Genomic DNA, 23303 nt, shown 5'->3' on the forward strand with positions numbered 1-23303 from the left:
TCTACCCACAGCTTGGGTGGGGTTGTAAACTGGGTGGGGCAGGGTCTCAAGGAATCACCAGGGTGGAGCAAACCACAATGGGTGCCAGTCTGCTTTGCCTTGGAGAGGTCCCAGGATCTGTGTCCGCGGCCCCGTACAGGAACAATGAATGCTGCAAGCACCTCTGTGAAAAAGCCACCCTCACGTTCCGGTCCAATGCCAGACAGTACAGTTTCTCTCCGTATGAGTCTGGGCCCCCAAATTCTCGCCCGGAACTGGAGTTCAGAGCAGTCGGGAGTTTGTATTTCCGTCCTGATTGAAAAAGACAACAGCATACCCAGCTGCCAGCCCCTTTCACGTGCACCTCCATATCTCTACACTTCCACACCTCTGCACCTCCTACTGGACTCAATGCGCTTTTCTCTTTCCTTCTAGTTGTAGAATTTCCACTCAGCCAGCCTTCCCATGGTTCTGGATAATACTCGTTTTGTCTTTTAGTTGTAGTTTTAATGTGGTTTTGAGCAGCAGCAAGTCCAGGTGTTTACCTATACTGCCATCTTGGTTGTCCTGGCCTTTGTTTTAAAGTCCATTTTGGGCAGATATTTATAGGTATTGCTACCCCCACTTCTTTTGTTTCCATTTGCATGGAATATTTTTTTCCATCCCTTCACTTTTAGCTTGTGTATATTTTTTGTTCTGAGGTGGGTCTCTTACAGACAGCAAATATATGGGTCATGTTTTCTTACCCACTCAGCTACCCTATTGATTGGAGCATTTCATCCATTTACATTTAAGGTTGTTATTGATAGGTACTTATTGACTGCCATTTTTTCTTTATACCTACATTTCTCTATTTCATATTCTTCTTCTAGCAGTTACTTTAACATTTCTTACAGTATTGGTTTAGTGGCCCTGGCCTGTGTGGCTAAGTGGTTAGAGTGCCGGCCTGTGCACTGAAGTGTTATGGGTTCGATTCCTGGTCAATGGCACATACCCCAAACATCTCACATCAATGTTTCTCTCTCTCTCCCCCACCTCCTCTTCTACTCTCTCTACAAATCAATGGAAAAAAAAATCCTTGGGCAAGGATGTAGAGGATATATATATTGCTTGGTGGTAATGAACTCCTTCAGCCTTTTTTCTTCTTTTCTTTTGGTCTGGGAAGCTTTTTATTTTCCCTTCAACTTTAAATGATGGCCTAACCTAGTTGGAGAGAGTAGTGTTGGTTGTAGTTACTTGCTTTTCATTACTTGAAATATTTCTTGCCAATCCCTTCTGACCTGAAGTGTTTCTGTTGAAAAATTAGTGGACAGTCATACAGGAGCTCTCTCACAGGTACTACATCTCTCTTGCTGCCTTTAAAAGTCTCTCTTTGTTTTTCAGCTTTGCCATTTTAATTATTATGTGTCTTGGTCTGAGTCTCTTTGAGTTCATCTTGATTGGAGCTCACTGTGCTTCCTGAACTTGTGTGAAGTTTTCCTTCACCATGTGGAGAAGTTTTCTGCCATTGTTTCTTCAAACAGATTCTCTACCCCTTGCTCACTCTCTTCTCCTTTTGGTGTCCTTATAATGCATATGTTGTCACACTTGATGTTGTCCCAGAGGTTTCTTATACTTTCCTCATTTCTTTTAATTCTCTTTTCTTTTTGATGCTCTGCTTTGGTGCTTACTGTTATCTTGCCCTCTAATTTGCTGAATTGATCCTCAGCTTCATCTAACCTGCTGTTGATTCCTTCTCATGCATTCTTCATTTCAGATATTGTATTCTTCATTTCTGACTGGTTCTTTTTTATGGTTTCTATGTTCTTTTGGGTTCTTAATACCTCTTTAAGTTCTCACAAGATCATCCATTCTTCCACTAAGGTCCTTGAGGATCGTTTCATCCACTGTTTTAAACTCTGCATTTAGTATTTGGGTTGCTTTCATTTAAGAAATTTTTCTTTGTCTCTCCATTTTGTCTGTGTATTAGGTAGATCTGCTATGACTCCAAAACTTGTTATGATGGCTTTATGATGAAGATGTCTTTTGAGCTCAGTGGCACAATCTTCCAATCACCTGAGCTCAGTGCTCCAGGAATGTTTCTTGGGGGTTATGTGCACCCTCTGTTGTTATAGGTAAGTCTTAAATGCTGTCGGCCCTTTATGAGTGGAGTTAGCCCTTCAGGCTGGTTGACTATAAGGGTAAATCTCCATCATTGTACATGAGATGCTGTACAAGGGTTGTGCCCCAAGGTGGAGTTGTTCCCAGTAGGATTTGGTACCTGCCGGAATCTCCCACTGGGTATGCTGCTTGTGTGCCTCATTGGGTCAAGTTCTCATGTGGTCTGAAGCCCACCACTGGTTGTGTTGGTTCTGAGTTACTTGGGTTGGGTTCAGGTATAGGTCGCTGTCAGACATTGTGTGTTACTGGCTTTGGGCTACCTGTCTGGAGTTGCCATGTTGTTCAATGTTTGTGTCTGCATCTACTGGACCTGGGGGTGTGTGGGAGGGGCTAATCTCTGTAAAAAGGTCGTCTTCCTCCAGCTGAGAGCTGGGGGCTGACCTGTAAAATGACAGGCTCCCTGAGGTCTGCTTCTACCTATCAGCTATTCTGCTTACCGCTGAGATTTGTTGGTCTTCCTCCAGAGCCTTCTGAAGGAAGACTGCAGGATCAGGTTGGATGCAGCCAGCAGTCCTCTCTGCAGGAGCAAGCTCAGCCACCCTGGGCTCAGGGCAATAGGTCAAGAGTCTTCCATTGGGAATGATACTGGCCCTATCCACATGAGGACCCTAAGCACTTCACCCCTGTCCCAGATAATAGCCTCCAAAGGTCTCTCATTTTTAATATCCCAGCTCTAAGCTACTGTCCCTGTTCCCCATGGAACTGTGCCCAGCAGGCAGGTATCTAGGACTTGGCAGGGTTCATCCAGTCTCCCATGGTGGGGGGTGGGGGGGGGGGGTTCCCACAAGTCTATAAGAGGGGGCAGGTACTTTTCCCCCTTCCTGGGGTAGCAAAACCTGAACTCACAGGGGAGATTGGATTTGCCTCCCCACAATGTAGCCACACAGTCCAGCACTCACCCATCTGGTTCCTGGACAAAAGCTTCCTTAGGAGACACAGTCTGAAAATCTCAGCTCTACAGGGCTTTCTGGTTCCCCTGTGCCACTGAACTTGGCAGGATGGGGCCGAAAGTCTCAGCTCTGTGCAGCACTCTGATCTCTGCATGGCTAAACTCAGCAAGATGGGGTCAGCGAAATGATTCAACAGGTTGGGGGAGGGGCACTGGCTGTACCCTTGAGGTTGGGGAGACTGGCCTTCTTTCCCAAGACATACAGTTCAGTAACGGGGTCTCTGCCAACAGTCTCCCTAGAAATAAAAAAGAGGGCCCCTTAAAGTCACTGTTGGGTGTAGTCAGCAGAGCCCTTTGGGAGACTTCAGTTGAGCAGCATGGCCTCCCCAGCAGCTAGAGTCTGGACCATTCACTCCCAGCTGGTGCTGTAACACAATGAGTGCTCTCAATGAGACTCTGGCAAAGAACCAGGTGGTCTGGTTCTCCCAGGCAGACTGAATCTCCACTGATTTTCCACCACCTGATGCTGTGAAGCTCCTCTTACCACCTCTGTTGCTCTGAGTTGGGGATCCCAGTGCGGGGGTAAGGACACATGCTCCTAGGGGAAGGAGAGTTTGGCACCCACCATAACTCTCCGGCTGCTCAGCCACCACTGCACCTGAGCATGGAGTGGGGTGGGGGTGGGGGGTATGCGGGGGTAGAGGGGATAGAGGGGTTGAGGGGGGCTATGTCTTTCCATGTCTGCACCCTTCTTACCTGTCTTGATGTGGCTTCTTCTGTTAAGTCTTGGTTATTACATTTCAGTTCAGCTAGCCTTCAATGGGTTATTCAGGTTGATTCTGTAATTTAGCTGTAAATCTAGTTTGGTGCCAGGAACAAGTGGATGTAGCTTCTACCTACTCTGAATTCATCTTGGAATCCACTATCTTATTTATATTTATATAATCCAAGTGTCTCCCCCTCAAACCCTGCAACTACCATTTAAACTCTACTAATTAAAATCCTTGCCTTCCAGGTTAAGAAAATATTTTTTAGTATGAGCCATTTTGCCTATATCAGAATCTACCTCTTTGTAACTCTCATGTACCACTAGTATGTGATAAATGGGACAGCCCATTCTTAATATCATTAACAAGAAGACCTTTTCTAGCTTTTCCTCTGTCTACTTTCCTACATGCTCCTCAAATTACCTTCAGTTCTCCAAGTTCCAGGCGTGCCCTGGGCTTCTGCTTACCTGGAAACTCATGCTTCACGATACAGTATCGTGAGGCCACTTTCCCCTCATCTTCTGAAAGCATTTCTGACCACCCCTGCATATTTCCTAATCTCCTCTCAACAAAGCTTTTCCTTCTTTCTGTGGGCTCCCACAGTACCTTCGATATGCTGTTCTCCTTTTCTTGTTAAACTGTAATAAAACAACTTGATCCTTGAAGGCAAGATCTTCACATTCCCCCAAATCTGCTTGTAAAGAGTTGGTATTCAGGATATATTTAAGGAATATATGAATAAAGGAAGGATTAGGAAAAACTAGAGAGCAAGGGAGAAAGCGGGAAGGCATGCTAATCATGACAAATACACCTCTCTCAATGCCAATACTTGCAGTAGCTCCTTCAACTGCCCTATACCACTAATTTATGAACAAACTCACAAGTTGGCACTCATGGCCCTCCAAAATATCTGCCAAACCATTTTTCTAATCTTAATTTCCAATTCCCTCCACAAATAACTTAGTTTTAGGCCTAACTAGAATAATAATTTTTTCTTCTGTCTGTTCATTCACTTCTTTCCAAGTGGAAACCCCACTACTTTTTTACTCCCTTATTTACTCATTTAGCAAATAATCACTGAATGTTTACTATGTGCCAGGCACTTTTTCTAGGCTTTAAAAAAGTCTCTGTTCTCATGGAACTTGTAACCTATTTGGGAGGTAATGAAAAGTTAGAAAAAAATCGTTATGTCAGGGGTGGTCAGCATTAAGAAGAAAAATAAGTCAAAATAAAGACACTGCATTCCTGAGACTGGGTAATGAGGAAGGCCTCTCAGAGAAGGTGATATTTGAGCAGTGCCCTGAAAGAGGTACAAGAAGGGGTCATGTGGCTCTCTGGGGAAGAGCTGTGAGAACAGGTGAGCAAAGGTGAATGCATACGCCCTAGGCAAGGTTTCTGGGTACCAGAGGAGCAGCAAGGAGGCCAGTGTGTGCTGGAGTGAAGTGAGAAAATGGGGGGAAGATTACCCAGGTCACATGGGGTGAGGTTGTGGAGGTTCTCATAAGTCAAGTACAGACTTGTCACTGGAAGGTTCTGAGCAGAGGCACCTTCTAAAAGATCTTTCGGATGAAGAACATAGGAGAGCAAAGGTGAAAGCAGGGGACAGATGAGGAAAACTGCAATGGCCCTCATGAGGGGTGATAGTGGCTTGAATGGAGGTAGAAGCAGTGAAATTGGTGAGCAGTATTCAGATCCTGGTTATATTTCAAAGACTGAACTGACAGACTTGTTGATAAACTAGATGTGAGATATAAGGGCACAAGGGTCACCACAGATGATTCCAGAATTTCTGACCTGAGAAACAGGAAAAATGAAGGTTGCTTTTAATGAAAAAACTCTCAATGAAGCAGGTACAGGAGGAACATATCTCAACATAATAAAACCAATATCACAAACCCACAGCTACTATCATACTCAGTGATGAAAACCTGAAAGCTTTTCCTCAAGATCAGGAACAAGAAAAGGATGACCACTAACACCACTAAAAACAAATGAAATAACAAAATAGAAACAGACCCATAGATATAGAGAACAATACTACAGAAAAGGGGTCAAAGGATGGGAAATAAGTAAATAAACAGTCACATAAAAATAGTAAAAAGAAAGAAAGAAAAAGTAAAACAAAAGAGAGAGCATTCGTTCACAACTGGCAGTGTTTTACAAGAGTGGAGCTTTGGAAGAGGAATCTTCAGCTCCCTGAAGGAGTACCTGCCTTGTCCCTGAATATCACCTTGCCTCTGCTGCCTTTCACTAACTGGCCTCAGGAATGATGCTCTTTTACCTTTTAAATGATCATTCTATATGCTGTAATAAAAGACAAAACGTCTTATTGTACTGTAGTCACCATTCTTCTTGTGATGATGTGAGATGACACAATGCCCGGGTGGTGAGAAAAAGTGAGGTGAATCCACTGGACAAAGGGACGATTCACATCGTAGGTGGAGTGAAGTAAAATGGCACAAAATTTCAACACACTACTGAGAACAGTATGCAATTTAAAACTTATGTCTTGCTTATTTCTGGAATTTTTCATTTAATATGTTTGGATGGCCACAGTTAATTGAATCTGCAGAAAGTAAAACCGCCAATAAGGGGGACTACTATAACAACAGAAATTAGCAACAGCCGTAGACATAATCATGTTTCCAAAATATCTGTGTCTGCCCCTTGGCTGACCAATCCCTAGTGCCATTTTGCCAGCATCAAACCTACTGTCTACTTCTGAGTCCACTGCCTATCTTGCATCTCAATGTACAAACACCATCATCTCTGAGGCAACTGGTTTTGTAAAAATGCAGGGCACTCTCTGTAGAATGCTCTGGCAATGATGTGTTACACTAAAAATAAAAGCAAACATACAATTTGGAGTTCACTCAAGGACCAATGTTTATTAGAGTCCAGTATAGAGAAAACCCTTATTGTTCTATTCAGGCCATCAACTAATTGGGTGAAATCCACACACATTAGGGAGGATGATCTGCTTTACTCAGCCTATCAGTTTAAATCAAGGGTCCTCAAAGTTTTTAAACAGGGGGCCAGTTCACTGTCCCTCAGACCGTTGTAGGGCCGGACTATAGTTTTAAAAAAAACTATGAACAAATTCCTATGCACACAGCGGCGGCAAAAACACCTGGCGGGCCGGATAAATGTTTCGGCGGGCAGCATGTGGCCCGCGGGCCATAGTTTGAGGATCCCTGGTTTAAATGTTAATCACATCCCAGAATAATGTTTGACTAAACAGCTGGCACACCATGGACTAGTCAAGCTGACACATAAAATTAACCATCAGATACAATGAGACTAATCAAGAGATTTAGGTTCATACTTGCACCTAAATACAAATACACCCTATTTTTTATGAAGGTAGCAAAATAGGGCTTATTCCCTCAGTGAGGAAAGGATTTTGAAATAATGGTGCTGGGGCATGGGGTATCCATATGGAAGCAAAATAAATATAGACACCCACCTTAGACCATTCAGTAAAACTGTTACAGGTAGATCACAGACCAAATGGCAAAGGCAAACCAATATACTTTTAGAAGATGGAAGATCTTCATGACCCTGGAGTAGGGAAAACTTTCTTAAATAAGACAGGAAGTTATTAACCACAAAGGAAAAGATTGATAAATCTGACTATAATAAAATTTAAAATATCTTCCTTGAGCCCTGACCGGGTGGTTCTGTTGGTTGGAGTGTCATACCGTGTACCAAAAAGGTTGCACATTTGATTTCTGATCAGGGATCATACCTAAGTTGTGGGTTCAATCCTAGTCGGGATGCATAAGAGAGACAATCGATCAATGTTTCTCTCTCATGTCACTGTTTCTCTCCCTCTTTCTTTCTCTCTCCCTCCCTCTCTCTCTCTCTCTCTCTCTCTCTCTCTCTCTCTCTGTCTGACTCTCTCCCCACTTTCCTCTCTCTCTAAAATCAATTTTTTAAAAATCTTCCTTAAAAGAAAATGAGAAAATGTAAACACAAAAACATAAACCATAGTGTGGAAAAAAATAGCTGCAATACATGCAATACAAATGGTACCTATATTCAACACATATAAAGAATTTCTACAGCCCTAACTTGTTTGGCTCAGTGGATAGAGCGTCAGCCTACAGACTGAAGGGTCCCGGGTTAGATTCCGGTCAAGGGCATGTACCTTGGTTGCGGGCACATCCCCAGTAGGAGATGTGCAGGAGGCAGCTAAGCGATGTTTCTAACTCTCTATCCCTCTCCCTTCCTCTCTGTAAAATATCAATAAAATATATATTTTTAAAAACAGAATTTCTACAAATCAATAAGAAAAAGAAAGATAACCAAGTAGAATTAAAAAAAAAAATTAGGGCTGAATATCCCACAGGTAGTAGGAGAACCTCCATGAGCAAGGAAACAGGCTTTTGGATGCAGGACGGAGTGGCAGAAGTCAGAGTTCTTCCCCCAAAAGAGAGAGAAAGAGAGAGAGGAAGAGAGAGGAAGAGAGAGAGAGAGAGAGAGAGAGAGAGAGAGAGAGAGTCATAGATGCTGGAGAGAGGCACTGATAGGCTGCAAAAAAAAAAAAATAGGGCTTATTCATTCAGCTAATTTAAATCTCTCCTAAAAAGTCACCTCCTTGGAGAGCATTTCTAATCGTGAAACGTCATCATCTCTTTCCCTTCCTCGCCTTTATTTTGGCATATGTGACTTTTTTATTATTATTGAGATATAACAGTTGACATATAACAGTTTCAAGTGCACATTATTTGATATTTGTATGTACTGCAAGTTGATTACCAAAATAAGTCCAATTAACATCCATCACCACAACTGCAAAACAGTTCTTTTTTCTTATGATGAAAACTTTTTTTAAGACTTACTCTCTTAGCAACTTTGAAATATACAATACAGTATTATTAACTATAGTCACCATGCTGCACATTACATCCCAGTTATTTCTCTTATAACTGGAAATGTTTACTCTTTAACCCATTTTCCCCACCCAACCCTCCACAACCACCAGTCTATTCTCTGTATCTATGAGCTTGTTTGTTGTTTTTTATATTCCATGTTCTAGGTGTACCGGTTAATAAGGCAGATTTTTTTCACTAGATGGAGTTACACATATGTTGATATATATGAGATTTGATATGTATGCTCTTTTGTTGTATTGACAACAAGCTTCAAAACTTCTTATGTTAAATTTGCTGAAGGTGTTAACATCATAGATATTTTTATGCTTAAAAATGTCAAATTTTGTGCCAAAAAAAGAGCATTTGCGGGAAGTTTTAATTCATTATTTTGAAGAAAAAGTTATCATATACTTCGGGAAGCTTATGATGAACATGCTCCATCTCAAGATACCTGTGAACGCTGGTTTAAATGCTTTAAAAGTGATGATTTTGATGTGAAAGACAAAGAACATCCAGGTCAACAGAAAAAGTTTGAAGACCAACAATTACAAGCATTATTGGATGAAGATGGGTGTCAAACCAAAAACAACTTGCAGAAAGATTAAACACTGCTCAGCAAATAATTTCCGATCATTTACAAGCAATGGGAAAGATTTTAAAGGAAGTAAAATGGGTGCCACATCAACTGAACGAAAGACAAATGGAAAACCAAAAAGTCATCAGTAAAATGTTGCTTCAACGGCACGAAAGAAAGTCTTTTTTGCATCGAATTGTTACTGGTGATGAAAAGTGGATTTATTTTGAGACTCCCAAATGCACAAAACCAAGGGTTGATCCAAGTCAACCATCAACATCGACTGTAAGGCCAAATGGCTTCAGAAAGAAGATAATGCTCTGTGTTTAGTGGGATCAGGAAGGTATGGTGTATTATGAGTTTCTAAACCCAGGTGAAATCATTAATACTGATAGCTACTGACAACAAATAATCAATCTGAACCACGCTTTAATCATAAAACGACCAGAATGGGCCAGAAGACACGGCAAAGTAATTTTGCTTCATGATAACGCACCATCACACACTTCAAAACCAGTTAAAGACACGTTAAAAGATCTTGCCTGGGAAGTATTAACCCACCCACCGTATTCACCAGACCTTGCTCCTTCAGATGACCACTTGTTCTGATCGATGGCACATGCACTTTTTGAGCAGCACTTCAAAACATATGAAGTGGAAAATTGGGTCTCTGAATGGTCTGCCTCAAAATAAGAAAAGTTCTATTGGGATGGTATCCACAAATTACCTGAAAGATGGGGGAAATGTGTAGCTAGCAATAAACATTACTTTGAATAAAGCATTTTTTGATGTTTCTCTTGAAATTATCATGTTTTCTTTGATTACAAAATCTGCCATTATTAACGGGTATACCTAGTAAGTACCTGAGTTCCCCAAATGCAACATTTGCTTTCTCACCACCATGCTTTCTTTTGCACATACGCTATCTGCTGACAGCAATATCACTCCTAAAACTCTATCCCTGCTCTCTAGTCATCTTTTAAAATTCAGCTAATACATCATCTCCCCCAGGCAATGTCTCCAAACCCTGAAATCTGAGCAAGTGTTCCTCCTCTGTGTTGCCATCACACCTATTTACAGCTCTACTAATACCCAACACACTGCCCTTGGATGACCTGGCCAGTCTGAGAGTTCTCTGAAGATAGGAATGAAGTGCTTTTACTTTATCTCCCTGAGTTATACTTAATAATTACCTAAGGATAAACACACTACATTACATAAGGGAAACCCACAGAATAAAATGCAAGGCTAGAACATTTTTAATGGGCTAATAGAGTCAGTGAAATAAAAAAAGTTAACCCAATCATCCAAAAAATTTAATTAGATGGTCTATGTCAGAACGTATTGAGCTAGGCAATAAAAAAATATCCTAAATAATCATTAAAATATCACATACTCAACAGAAGCAACAATTTAAAACCTTAAAGAATAAATATGTTATCCTATAACCTTATTTTTCATATTATTTCAACTCTAATTCCACTTATCCATTCCTTTCTTCAGTTCTTTGCATTAATTTTCCTTCTAATTAAATTTTGCATTCTTTCCTTCCCTCACCCAGTCCTTTCCACTTCTTCTTTCCCTTTCCCTTCTACTCTTTGAATATAACAGGAAATTGCAAATAGTGTCTTTGCCATCTCTGTCTGCAATATTGTATTAAACAAAGGAATGGTCAAAAAACAGTAAATGATAGTATATCACCAGTCAGATTGATAGACAAAACCACATGCATTAATCTAGGTGGGTGATTTCATAATACTAAACAGCAACCTGAGCCATGTGCATTCTAAGTAGTCTGACAGGCCTCAGCGAGTCCTTGGGGTTATGGCAGCAAGACAGTGGGGAGTAAGAGAAAAGAATAGCCAACTTGCTGGTGTGGAGGGCAGTCATAGCCCAGCCTCACAACAGTCTGCAACTTGCGTCTACCCTTCAAGAGGAAGCAGAAACAGCCATGGTGAATGCCGGGAGCTGTCCGCTATCTGGACTAGCACAGCTGAGTAACCAATTGGCTGTGAGCAACAGCAGCCAACTAGCACCAGGTGCCAGTCTGAGCATACTGGCCTGGGTACCAACTTGGGGGCACAAAATAAAGACTACTATTCCCAGGGAACTTCTGAATTTTAGTTTTACTACAGAATAGATTCTGAAAGAGGCAGAGAAGCACCTGGAGAGGAATTACATAATTACAGTATTTAAACTAGGTTGGTAGGGAGGAACAATTTTTGGAAGGATAGCAATTGCTGGAGGGAAACAGGGTGCATTCTTCTACAGTACCTGAAAGTAACTTTCCAAAACCACTCAACACGAGGTCTTGGAGGCATAGGAAAGTTCACCCTAAAGACCAATGTTTTACAGAATTCACAAACAAAAATAAAATCTCTTTAACCTTACACTCAGCAAGGCAATGTAACAGCAAAGGGTATGTTTGAAATGTTTCTAAAACATCCTGGAAGTGGACAGTCAGCCGCACCTTTAAACAATTTAATTCAAAGCAGCGCAGGGCAAGTTTATGCTCTTACCCGTGTCCAGGAGTTCAGTTTCGATTCTCCAGATTTCTGTGGTTCTTTGTTAATCAGACAACCTAAGCACCATGTTAGAATTTTTTGGCTTTCATCTGCAAAGAGAAAAGCTAAAATGAGTAGGTTTAATCAACTAAAAGGGAAAGATAAACAGTATTAAAAAATGTAAAGCATTATATTTACAGAAAATGTTTATTATATTTTAGGTAAATCTCAAACTACTAAGTTCACAGAATAAGCATTCAGGACCACGTGTGAAACAACTTGTGGGGTTTTTTCTTCTTGTGGGTTTGGGATCATGGATGCTCAGCACTTGTGTGGTCAATTCCCTTTCTGTTACAGCAGCAACTTTTAAAGCCAAAAGAGAAGGATGGAAAGGACTAAAAGAACTGGGCTTTTCTCAAGATCCGTTCTTTATTTCTCATTTCAAACCATCAGTAGTTTCAACCTCTTTAAGGCAACATAATTACTACAGGCAGCACTCAATCTTTCATATTTAATCTTTTAACTTTCTAATTTGCCAAACACCCTCCCTTTTTAAAAACAAACTCAACAAAAAGACTGCTTAATACCAAATGGTTTGCACAAAATAGAAGCCTCTTAACATGCTCTTAATTTTTTACTCTGAAATTTAAAACTTTAGTAAATATGTGATGAAAATGCTGAATTTTGAAATCTTGTATTCGATGGGAATAACTGTTTAGTGAGCCTTTTTTTTCTTTTGGAAACTGAATCCATTCCAGCTGGAAATTTTGTAACAGGTTTGAAAAGCAAAAGGAGGGCTAAAGATTGAAGATATCAGTTACCTGAGCTAGAGCCAAACAGCTATGGACTTTATCACAAGGCCATGGCGGTGAGACTGAGGAAACCCAGCACCTGGAATCAAGCTCTGCAGAACCACCTGATGCCCTGGTGGGGGCAGAAAAATAAATTTCCCTTCTAGCCTTCTAAAGTCTTCTGTCTGGACTAATAATCAAATTAACATGAGACAGATTACCAGGAAAAAATGACCAAACTTATTATGTATGCACATATGGGGGTTCCATAAGAATAAGGGACGCTTGCTCTCCCGGAGTTGGCTCAGTGGTTGACAGTCGACCTATGAACCAGGAGGTCACAGTTCAATTCCCAGTCAGGGCACATGCCCGATTGCAGGCTCGATCTCAAGTAGTGGACGTGCAAGAGGCAGCCCGTCGATGATTCTCTTTCATCATTGATGTTTCTCTCTCTCCTCCTCCTCCTCCTCCTCCTCCTCCTTTCCACTCTGAAATCACTACAAAATATGTTTTCAAAAAATAAAAAGAATACGGGACCCAAGGAGAAGTAGGGCAGTTAAGGCTTATATGCCACCTTGAGCTAAGGAGAGAGGATGACGATGATGGTCTTGGACTTTAAAGGGCAGCAAGACAATTCACATGGAGATGGAAAGTAAATGTTTGGTAAGTAACTGTTTGCTGGACTGTCTTTAACAAGGGTCACAGAGAGGACTTTGATCAAGGGGCCTTCCTGGGTTCCTCCCTAGCACACTTAGCTCATGGTAAACTATAGCTATCTATAATAGCTTCCTTCCTGGAGCAGGTCCTCTCTAAATCCTTTTAGTAGTTGGGGGAAGGGAGGGGAGGTCAAATTTTCTATCTACGTCTTTTGTTAATTAAAAATAACCAGCTTAAAATAATCAGTATTCCAAAAGCATATTTTGGGGTGAAAAACTCAACTTCTCACCCTTTACCTTCTTACCTTTTGTTATCTCATAAACAAAGCATCTCTAAGGGATTCATTAGTAAGAAATAAAGAATCCCTAGCCAGTTTGGCTCAGTGGATAGAGTGTCAGCCTGTGGACCGTAAGGTCCCGGGTTCAATTCCGGTCAAGGGCATGTACCTTGGTTGCAGGCTCCTCCCTGGCCCAGGCCCTGGTCAGGGTGCATACAGAAGGCAACCAATCATTGTATTTCTCTCACATCGATATTTCTCTCTGTCTTTCCCTCTCTCTTCCACTCTCTCTAAAAATCAATGAAAAAATAATCCCTGGGTGAGGATTAATTTTTTTTTAAAAAAAAGGAAAATACAAACTACAGAAAACTATCTCTTTATTTTCAACCACACAACACAAGACACTAACAGTATTTTTTAAACCCATAAATATCTATAGGCTTATGATCTAATAACATCTTTAAACAAACTTCATCAGGATTTATTCAGAGGGATTCACTTTTTCCCCTGGTTTTTATGAGCTTGCCTGAGATCAATTTATTTCAATTATCATATAATTTAACCTCTAATGATCCTAGGGTTCTTCAGGTTGAACCAATCCCATTGATTAAAAATGTGACTATTATATGGCCTATGTTTTAAATATTAGAAGAAATTCCATCTTCATGTCACAAGTGTGACAGACACATCCAATGATAAGCTTCAGACAGGACAGAAAGAAGTTAGGAAAAACTCCCAACCAGGGGAATGAGGAAGTAGAAGCAACATCACAGGCTGATAAGCTGCTAGCTAGGTCCTCTCATCAAAGCCCCCACCTCCACACATGGTCAAAGGGAAACAGTTTATGGCAGGGAACTCCTGTGGTGTTCACAGGAGTAATCAACAAGTACTGGCTAAAATCAGATCAATCCACGATGGAGGAAAAGATGACCAAAGACCAACCCCAAAGTCCATTATACCATCACTAGAGGACTGGTGCACAAATTCGTGCACAGGGTGGGGGGTGTCCCTCAGCCCAGCCTGCACCCTCTCCAATCTGGGACCTCTTGGGGGATGTCTGACTGCCGGTTGGACATCCCTCTCACAATCCGGGATGGTTGGCTCCTAACCACTCACCTGCCCGCCAGCCTGATGCCCCTAACCATTCTACCTGCCAGCCTGATAGCCCCCTAACCACTCCCCTGCCAGCATGATTGACAAGTGCTCTCCTGCCGGCATGACAGTCCCCAAATGCCCTCCTCTGCAGGCCAATCGCCCCAACTGCCTTCCCCTGCAGGGCTGTGGGGACTGAGGGACTGAGGCTGGATGAGGTGGGGCTGAGGGGACTGTGGGACTCTGACTGGATGAGGTGGGGGTGCCGCCATCTTGTGAGGATGTGGCAGTCAACTAGCATATTCCCTCTTTATTGGGTGTGAGCACCGCCATCTTTGTGAGGGTGTGATGGTCAATTAGCATATTCCCTCTTTATTAGATAGGATTATAATGAAACTGACATTACAAGTACAAGGGGGGGAGGGGAGGGACAAACACCATGACACTTGCAGAAGGGACCATGTTGGGGACAAGACCCCCTCTCAACCCAAAGGCAAAGACAGAATTTGGTGCCACAAAGTTCAGAAACTGAAAACACACAAAATCCCAGGAACTAACTGACCACACAAGGCACAACTCACAAGTTCTACATGTCCACTCAGACATGTACTGTTTCATGTCCATGCCCTGTGAGACTTACAACCCGGGGGCACCAGGTGGCAGCAGCCAATCCTGGGCCCAACCCCCAATCCTGTCTCCAGGAACCCACATCCAGACCTCTTTGTTTCTCTACCTAAATAAAATGTGCTTTCGCTCTCCCTGGGATTCGTTCTTGAATTCTTTCCTACACAAGTCAAGAGCCTTGAGGTCCCGGACCATATGGGGGTGGGGGACAGAACCCCTGGTTTGGAGCCGGTCCACTGACAAGCTTACACAAACAGCTTCCTGGGTTAAAAAGGAATGCATTTCCAAAATGCAGACATTCAACACTAAAATAAAAGATTAAAAAAAGAAAGAAAAAGAAGAGAATGTTAATGCATGGAGCTTAAATCTAAAATAATACAAAAGATAGGAGTTTTTCCCAGGTGTTGAGATATTTCACATATTTAGTTCAACAGTATATTTATTTTTCTATCAAAAAGAAAAAAAGAAACTGGTCAGTGTGTTCGGGGGTTAGAGCATCAGCCCATGCACCAAAGGGCTGCAGGTCTGATTCCTGGTCAAGGGCACATGTCTAGGTTGCAGGTTCAATCCCCATCCCAGTCAGGGAGTGTACGCGAGGCAACCAATTGATGTGTCTCTCTCACATTGATGTCTCTCTCTCTCTCTCTCTCTCTCTCTCTCTCTCTCTCTCTCTCTCTCTCAAAGCCAATGGAAATACTAGTAAAATCCTCAGGTGAGGATTAACAATAACAAAAAATTAAAAAAAGAAAGAAAAAGAAAAGCCAAAGAAATTTTCACCCAACCTTTAAGTATACATGGTACGTGTAGGACATCCTAATTCAGAATGTTAAAATGTGGGAAAGTTTGTGTTATAGAATTGAAGAAGTAGAATCAGAGGCATCGCTTGTTTTGCGCTGATCTCCATGGATTGCACAGTGGATCGAAAGGAGTTCTTGATGATAGTCTTGCAGAAAAGGTAATTATGGATTAGAATAAAGAAGACACTTTTCCCAGAGAACAAAGCTAGTAAGAGTCAGGAGCCCAGCCCTCTAAAGTCTGCCACGTTGTAATGATCTAACCCCCAGTAGATCACACCATGTGATGGAAGCATTCCAATCCTGGCTTTCCTACTGGCCAGCTTCACCTGAATGCATATGTTCACTGCACAGACATTTACTGAGGTTTTTGTTTTGTTTTTTTGTTTGTTTGTTTGTTTGTTTTTGTATGGCAAGGCCTAGGAAAACACGGCTCACAATTTCTGCTCACTTTTCAGTGAAGGAAAAAAGAGACCAGAAGTCAGAACAAGGATCTGAGGAGAAGAAGAATTTCACAGGGGAACTCAGGCTAGAGCTGACTGACTCTTGGAGGACAGTAGATGAGATGGGGGTTTTTAAGACAAGTCATGGAACTTTCTGGGTTTCTGGTTCCTTATTTGTAAAAGTGGAGGCTGGACTAATTTTATCCCTTGGGCTTAACTTGTATCGTCTGTGATCTTTCCTTAGCACCTCATCTTCATTACATTGGCCCCCTCTGACAACCAGAAACAAATTCTCCATCTCTCTCTGTTTCAATGCTTGCACTGCCTTTTGAACTGCCCATTAAATTTCAGTTTCCTGTTTGAGGTACATCTTTGATTCTGAGCTCATAGAAAAGACTGACAGGCATAGAAGGACTTGCTATATGCTGTTGTTTCACTGATTGGGCATTTTCTCTCAGGAAAGGGTCTTTTTACAATTACATAACATCAGAATTATTTTTTAAATACAGTAAACATAAACAGTTTCCATTAAGGAAATAAGTTTCCCATAATGTTAAGTGAGAACAGGATCTGAAATAAGAATAATAAGGAAGAAAGAAGTATTTGGAAATGGAGACACCAGAAAGAGAAGAGACAAAGTAGGTAATAACAGAAAGGGAGAGACACCTTTTATTCAGTGGTGTTCTCTGAATTAGTGCCTTACCTCCTTGGAACCCTTGATTCTATCTCTTTATTCATAATTAAACTTAACAGCTATAACCTCTCTTCCTCACTATTTGCTATCTATTGCTGTGTAACAATTAGCCCCCAAACTTGGCAGCTGAAAAAATATTTATTGTCTCAAAATATGCTGCCTTCGTGCTTTTAAACTATAGAATTAAAGTTTAAAGAATTAACTTTTATTTGAAATTTCAGTTTAAGATATAAAAAAATAAAATATTAGGTGGCAAATATATATTGGTATATTCCTTTCATTTACACTCTTTTTCAGAATAAAAACCTTGCACTAAGATCTGCTGTCAGTTTCCCATCTCACTTAATTGCCTGGCTGGATGCTCCAGTCCCAAAGTCAGGACCTCCAGGAAGAATCCTGAGACAGGCCATCCCCTGTAGTGTGCTTGTGGCATCCATGAATAACAAGTGATGGCTTGCATCTGTAAATTCCTAAAACAAAGTAAGCTCATTAGCAGTACATTTCAGTGGCACCACTAAAATATATAAATACAAGACAGGGATGTGTGGCCCTGGTAAGAGTGGCAAGCACAGTAATGGCTGTACAAAGAAGGCTTTGCCATTTCAGGTCAAGAATTTGAACAGGTCCCAGCAGGTTTGGCTCAATGGACAGAGCGTAGGCCTGTGAACCGAAGGGTCCCGGGTTCAGTCCCAGTCAAGGGCATGTACCTTGGTGCAGGCGCCTCCTCAGCCCAGGCCCTTATCAGGGTGCGTACAGGAGGCAACCAATTGATGTATTTCTCTCACATCGATATTTTTCTGTCTCTCTCTCTTCCGCTCTCTCTAAAAATAAATGGAAAAATATCCTCAAGTAGGATTAAAAAATATAACTTGAACAGGCTCAGTATTTGAGGTAGGTAGAATCAACTCAAGAGAGAAGCAGCAACAAGAGGCAGAGTGGAGAGGAAAAGAAGTAGATGAGGGTGGGGCCAGAGAAAGTGAGTTTGAGTGTGTTCAATGCACACATGCATGTATGCTCACAGGACCAAATGCTGATGTCCCTTCCCCACCTAGTTTATGTTTCTTATAATAACTTATGTATGTCAGGTTAGAAGAGAGAAGCTGCATAATTCTTTAAAACATCAAAGAGAAATATTCATTTTATTTCTTATTCTAATATCATGTTACACAATGAGTCTTTGACTAAAAATATGAAAAGTAAATATTACATTAGCTAATAATATAGTCAATTCAAGGCAATAAGCCTCAACTGTGCACCTTCAGATGCATCTGCTCCACCCTACCATAGGCCCTAGCACAGGGGTGGGCAACCCCTGGCATGCATGCCAAACATGGCACGCCAGTAGCTTTTGCTGGCACGCGAAACCCTCTTTATAATCTTCCATTTACAATTTTTTTCTTAATATCGACTTTTTTATTTTTCAGATAAATTTAGTGTAGGTGCATCTTAGATAAATAAATAATTTTACATAACATGTATACATTAAAAAAATAAATGTATGTTTCATCATCATATACTGTGTTTTTGTCGCTCGAATGAATTTTATTATTTCTTCAAGGTTCTTCAAATACGTACACCTTAAGAGATAACAAGTAGGCGTAACATGTTCTCAAAAAATTAGGGCTGGCACGCAGAATAATTTTGAGTCAGAGATTTTGCTGGTTTTGGCACGCACTCACAAAAAGGTTGCCCACCCTTGCCCTAGGACAACAAAAGAACTAAAACCACAGTTTCTGCTCCTGAAAGACATTCAGTCTTCCAGGATATCAGACAGGCAAACCAACAATTATAAACAGTGTAGTAAGTGTTACTGTATAATTAAGGGAAATGCTAGTGGATATGGAAATACTAAGACAGGTTTCCAACTCAGCCCCAACAAGGTGATTTAAAAGGTTTATGAGGAGGAGAGAGAACAGAGTTCCAGGCATCAGGAATTGCATGTCACAGGCTCTAACAGCATGTACTTCAGGAACAGTTAGTAATCTGACCTGGCTACCATGCATGTGGTGTAGTTGTGGGGAATTAAACAGGAAAGGAGGTGGGACAGGTACGCAGGGGATCAGTAAAGTTACACCTCCCCAATGAATACCAAATTCCTCTTAATCTTTGGTAAAACCAAGTTGTCATCCCTAAATAAGGTAGAGTCATGAAGGATTCAGACTCTGAAGACTAATTTTACACATGAAAAACAGTACGTGTGCTAATATGAAACTGGGAAATAAAAATCATTTCATTATTAAAACCATTTTATACTGAATTAAAATTGAGGTTATGATAATCATCAGGGACTTTCTACCCTCTAACACAAAGAATTATATTCCCTACAGATCTGTGTGTGTGTGTGTGTGTGTGTGTGTGTGTTTATCTATACAAACATACATAAACATATATAAACAATAAAGGATGCCATTTTGTAATGGAGCAAAGAATATACATTTAAAAATTTGCTTTGTGAAATACAGAAAACAGATTTATAATTTAAAGCTCTGTATTTTATTAAACAATGCAGACTAAAGTTATCATTAGAAGTTTGTGTTTTGAGAGAGCATGCTTTGGATTCTTACCATATGCTAAGATAAAAGGATTCCAGCAAGTTTTTGCCAATAGTTGACCAATTGTGGGAAATCTTTCAATGATTGTACTTGAATCCTGTAAAAGAAAATTATGCTTTGGTCAGTAAAAGGGCCCTATATCACTCAGAAAGACTGAACTGACACTATGGTTTGAGGGAACTTGAATGCTTCTTGTTTTGTATATATTTCAGAAAAGTAAGGAAAACAGAATTAGAAAAGATCTTTCGGTATGTTATTCAAATAAAAGGTTAACAAGCAACTGTTAGGTCTGATCAAATAATCGAATGGATACCCTCTCCCCTGGGAACTGACCTTTAGGTCATTTCATAACCAACATTCCCTTTTGCTTAGACCACATTCCACTTGCTAAGACCATTATCTTTCCCCTGGGGACTCTCCCAGAGACTTCTCCGCCCAGAAAAGCCCACCTAGAGTCCTTTAAAATCTCTGACTCCTGTCCCTGGATGCTGGTGCCATTTTGGGGCTCAGTCCATCTGGTTTTCCAGATAACCTAATAAATTCATGATTCTTTACCATTTTGCCTCATGCATTCCTCCTTCGGCAACTCTAACAACAACCACCATTGTTCATCCTTAAATCAGGTCACCACCACTAAGTAAGATGTACAGCACATTTAGTAACATCAATTTTGTTACCAAATTAACTTCATTCATACTTAACAGTCAGGAAATGCCACTTTATTTAAAAATAACAAAGGCCACATAACAGTGAAAAACCATTATGGGTGATTAATATCTTTATAATCTCTTATCTTTATCCTGAAGTTTTTTTCTAACAAAATAAAAGATGATCCTAACTCAGCTCCAGAAGGGCTATTTCAAAGAAGGTTTAAGAGGACAAAAACTCTGGAACTTATAAAAAGAAATAAAAGCAGCCAAAGCATAAAGATATTTATCTATGTTTATTACTACTTTGATTACTATATGCTAAATGGCACCAGACTCAGTCTACAACAACCTAAAACCTGAGACAAAAATCGGCCAACTAACTAGAAAACAGCTTAAGATTTAAAAATATGCATGCTGTTGTACAGTGGCCTTTTCCCACTTCTTTATCTTTCAAATAAAGTTCAAAAATGAGACCAAACTGAGATAATGTGCACACAGGGTGAAATGATAAGCATTTCCTACTGCTGCTGCAATAAATTCTTCACATTGTCTCAGCATCGAGGCCAGTCTTAGACTTCCTAGGACCACTTTAAGATCAGGTTACAAAAGTCTTATTATAAAAAACAATTTTGATATTAGCATTGGTTGTTCATACAGACTGCATCTTTCTTTTTTTTTTTAATATATTTTATTGATTTTTTACAGAGAGGAAGGGAGAGAGATAGAGAGTTAGAAACATCGATGAGAGAGAAACATCGATCAGCTGCCTCCTGCACATCTCCCACTGGAGATATGCCCGCAACCCAGGTACATGCCCCAGGTACATGCCCTCGACTGGAATCGAACCTGGGACCCTGCAGTCCGCAGGCCGACGCTCTATCCACTGAGCCAAACCGGTCTTGGCACAGACTGCATCTTTCTTTGCAGTGTCAAAAGACATATGAACTCAAACCACCAATATGAATTATCCTTCAAATTTCCTACTTGCTTCTATGATTATGGGAGTAAAAGTATAACACAAGAATGTCTATGTTGAATCATAATTTTGCTTTGCATCTTGAAGTGAGACAATAAGTATAAAACAAATAATATTTTGATAGTATAAAAATACATTAGTTTACAAATACATCTATAGAATAAAAACAAATCATACCAAAATAAAAATACATCAACTCTTAATACAATAAGTTATATGACAATTGTAAAGACACTCAAAGTCTTAATATTTACCAGAAAAGGCCACTTAAAATATTTAAAAGAAGAGATCTTAATATGTATCACTTTTTGGTAGAGCCCACTTTAAAACAGGATTGAGAAAAGGTAAGCATTTCAGTAAACTCATCAATATTTAAGAGAGGCAAAGGCCTTTAAAAGAATCCCAATTATTACCTGACAACAAGTGCCCAAGTTTTATTTATTAAAAAACAATCTGACGGTCAGGAAGTCTTATGTGACAATATAACTAATCAAGAAGGATAGACAAAGTCATAACGAATCAGAGACCATTATGGTAATACAGACAGGAAACCACTTCCTGTCTGTATTACCTAAGGGTAAAATTCGTCTTTCTACTCCTTCAGTACAGTAGCTCAACAACACAAATTCCTAACCTTGGATAAAATTAAGGCTTGGTGAAATCTGGTACAGTCCCTGCTGGCATTAATTTTGGTCCACTACTTACCATTTCTTTTAAGGTTTCATAAATCTGCCTCAGGAACTCCTGGAACTGAGGTAGGTGATAGCAGATGTCTTGCTGGGTTTCCAAAGTGGAGGCCTGGCCCCATACAGACAGCTTCCGCATCCAAAACTGATAATCAGAAGGAAGTCCTACTGAATCTTGAGCCATCTCAAAAAAGGGGCAAAGGTGATGTACCTTCACTGTTAAGCACTGAAGGAAACAGTAAGCACATATCAAATCTGTAAGAAAGGGGGAAAATGAAACAATTTTTATCGATGACACTATTATAAATGTCCCCATTTGCCAGTCTCCACCAGACCCTGTCCTCTCCCTTCAGACCTCATCACACTATAGTCGGTGTCTATGGGCTATGCATATATGTTCTTTGGCTAATCCCTTCACCTTCTTTCATCCAGTCCTCCCCACCCACCTCCTCTCACATCTGTCAGTCTGTTCCATGTATCCATGCCTGTGGTTCTATTTTATTCATCAGTTTAATTTGTTCACTAGATGCCACATGTGAGAACATATGGTGTTTGATAATAATCTCCAGGTCCATCCATGTATACTAATAAAAGGGTAATATGCTAATTAGACTGGATATCTTCTGGACGTCCTTCCGGACAAAACCATGGTGGCGGGGCCGAGGCAGAGGCAGTTAGGGGTGATCAAGCGGCATGGGAGAGCAGTTAGGCGGATTAGGCTGGCAGGCAGGTGAGCAGGTAGGAGCCAGCGGTCCCGGATTGTGAGAGGGAACCCTGCAGGATTGGACCTAAACCGGTAGTCGGACATCCCTCGAGGAGTCTCAGACTGGAGAGGGTACAGGCTGGGCTGAGGACCCCTCCACGTGCAGGAATTTCGTGCACCGGGCCTCTAGTCCTGTCATATAAGGTATGAGCTCCTTTATTTTTACAGCTGAGTAGTATCCCATTGTGTAAATGTACCAAAGCTTCTCTATCCACTCATCTACTGATGAGCACTTGGACTGTTTCCAGATCTTAGCTATTATAGATAATGCTGCTATGAACATAAGGGTGCATGTATTTTGAATTGGTGTTTTGGGATTCTTAGGATATAGCCCCAGAAGTGGAATCTCTGTGTCAAAAGACAGTTCCATTTTTAATTTTTTGAGGAACCTCCATACTATTTTCCACAATGGCTGCACCAATCCACATTCACACCATATTGCACTAGGGTTCCCTTGTCTCCATATCCTCTCCAGCACCTGTTGTTTGTTGATTATTGATGGTAGCCATTCTGGCAGGTATGAAGTCAGATCAGATCTCATTGTAGTTTTAATT

At 40.8% G+C, this 23303-nt stretch overlaps 1 protein-coding gene across 1 annotated transcript in view; it reads right to left on the reverse strand.

Moving 5' to 3' along the window:
- FANCC (FA complementation group C) overlaps positions 1 to 22238 on the reverse strand; it is a 167656-nt gene extending 145418 nt beyond the window's left edge. Inside the window, exons 1-3 of the mRNA XM_081103534.1 lie at positions 22006 to 22238; positions 19687 to 19771; positions 11766 to 11860 (exon numbers count right to left, since the gene is read on the reverse strand). Coding sequence (XP_080959660.1) covers positions 11766 to 11860; positions 19687 to 19771; positions 22006 to 22170 — 345 coding nt within the window. The 5' untranslated portion in view covers positions 22171 to 22238. The remainder of the gene's footprint in view (positions 1 to 11765; positions 11861 to 19686; positions 19772 to 22005) is intronic.
- Between the last annotated feature and the right edge of the window lie 1065 nt (positions 22239 to 23303).

Source organism: Myotis nattereri (genome assembly GCF_964212035.1).
Source record: "Myotis nattereri genome assembly, chromosome: 12".
Classification (NCBI taxonomy): domain Eukaryota; kingdom Metazoa; phylum Chordata; class Mammalia; order Chiroptera; family Vespertilionidae; genus Myotis; species Myotis nattereri.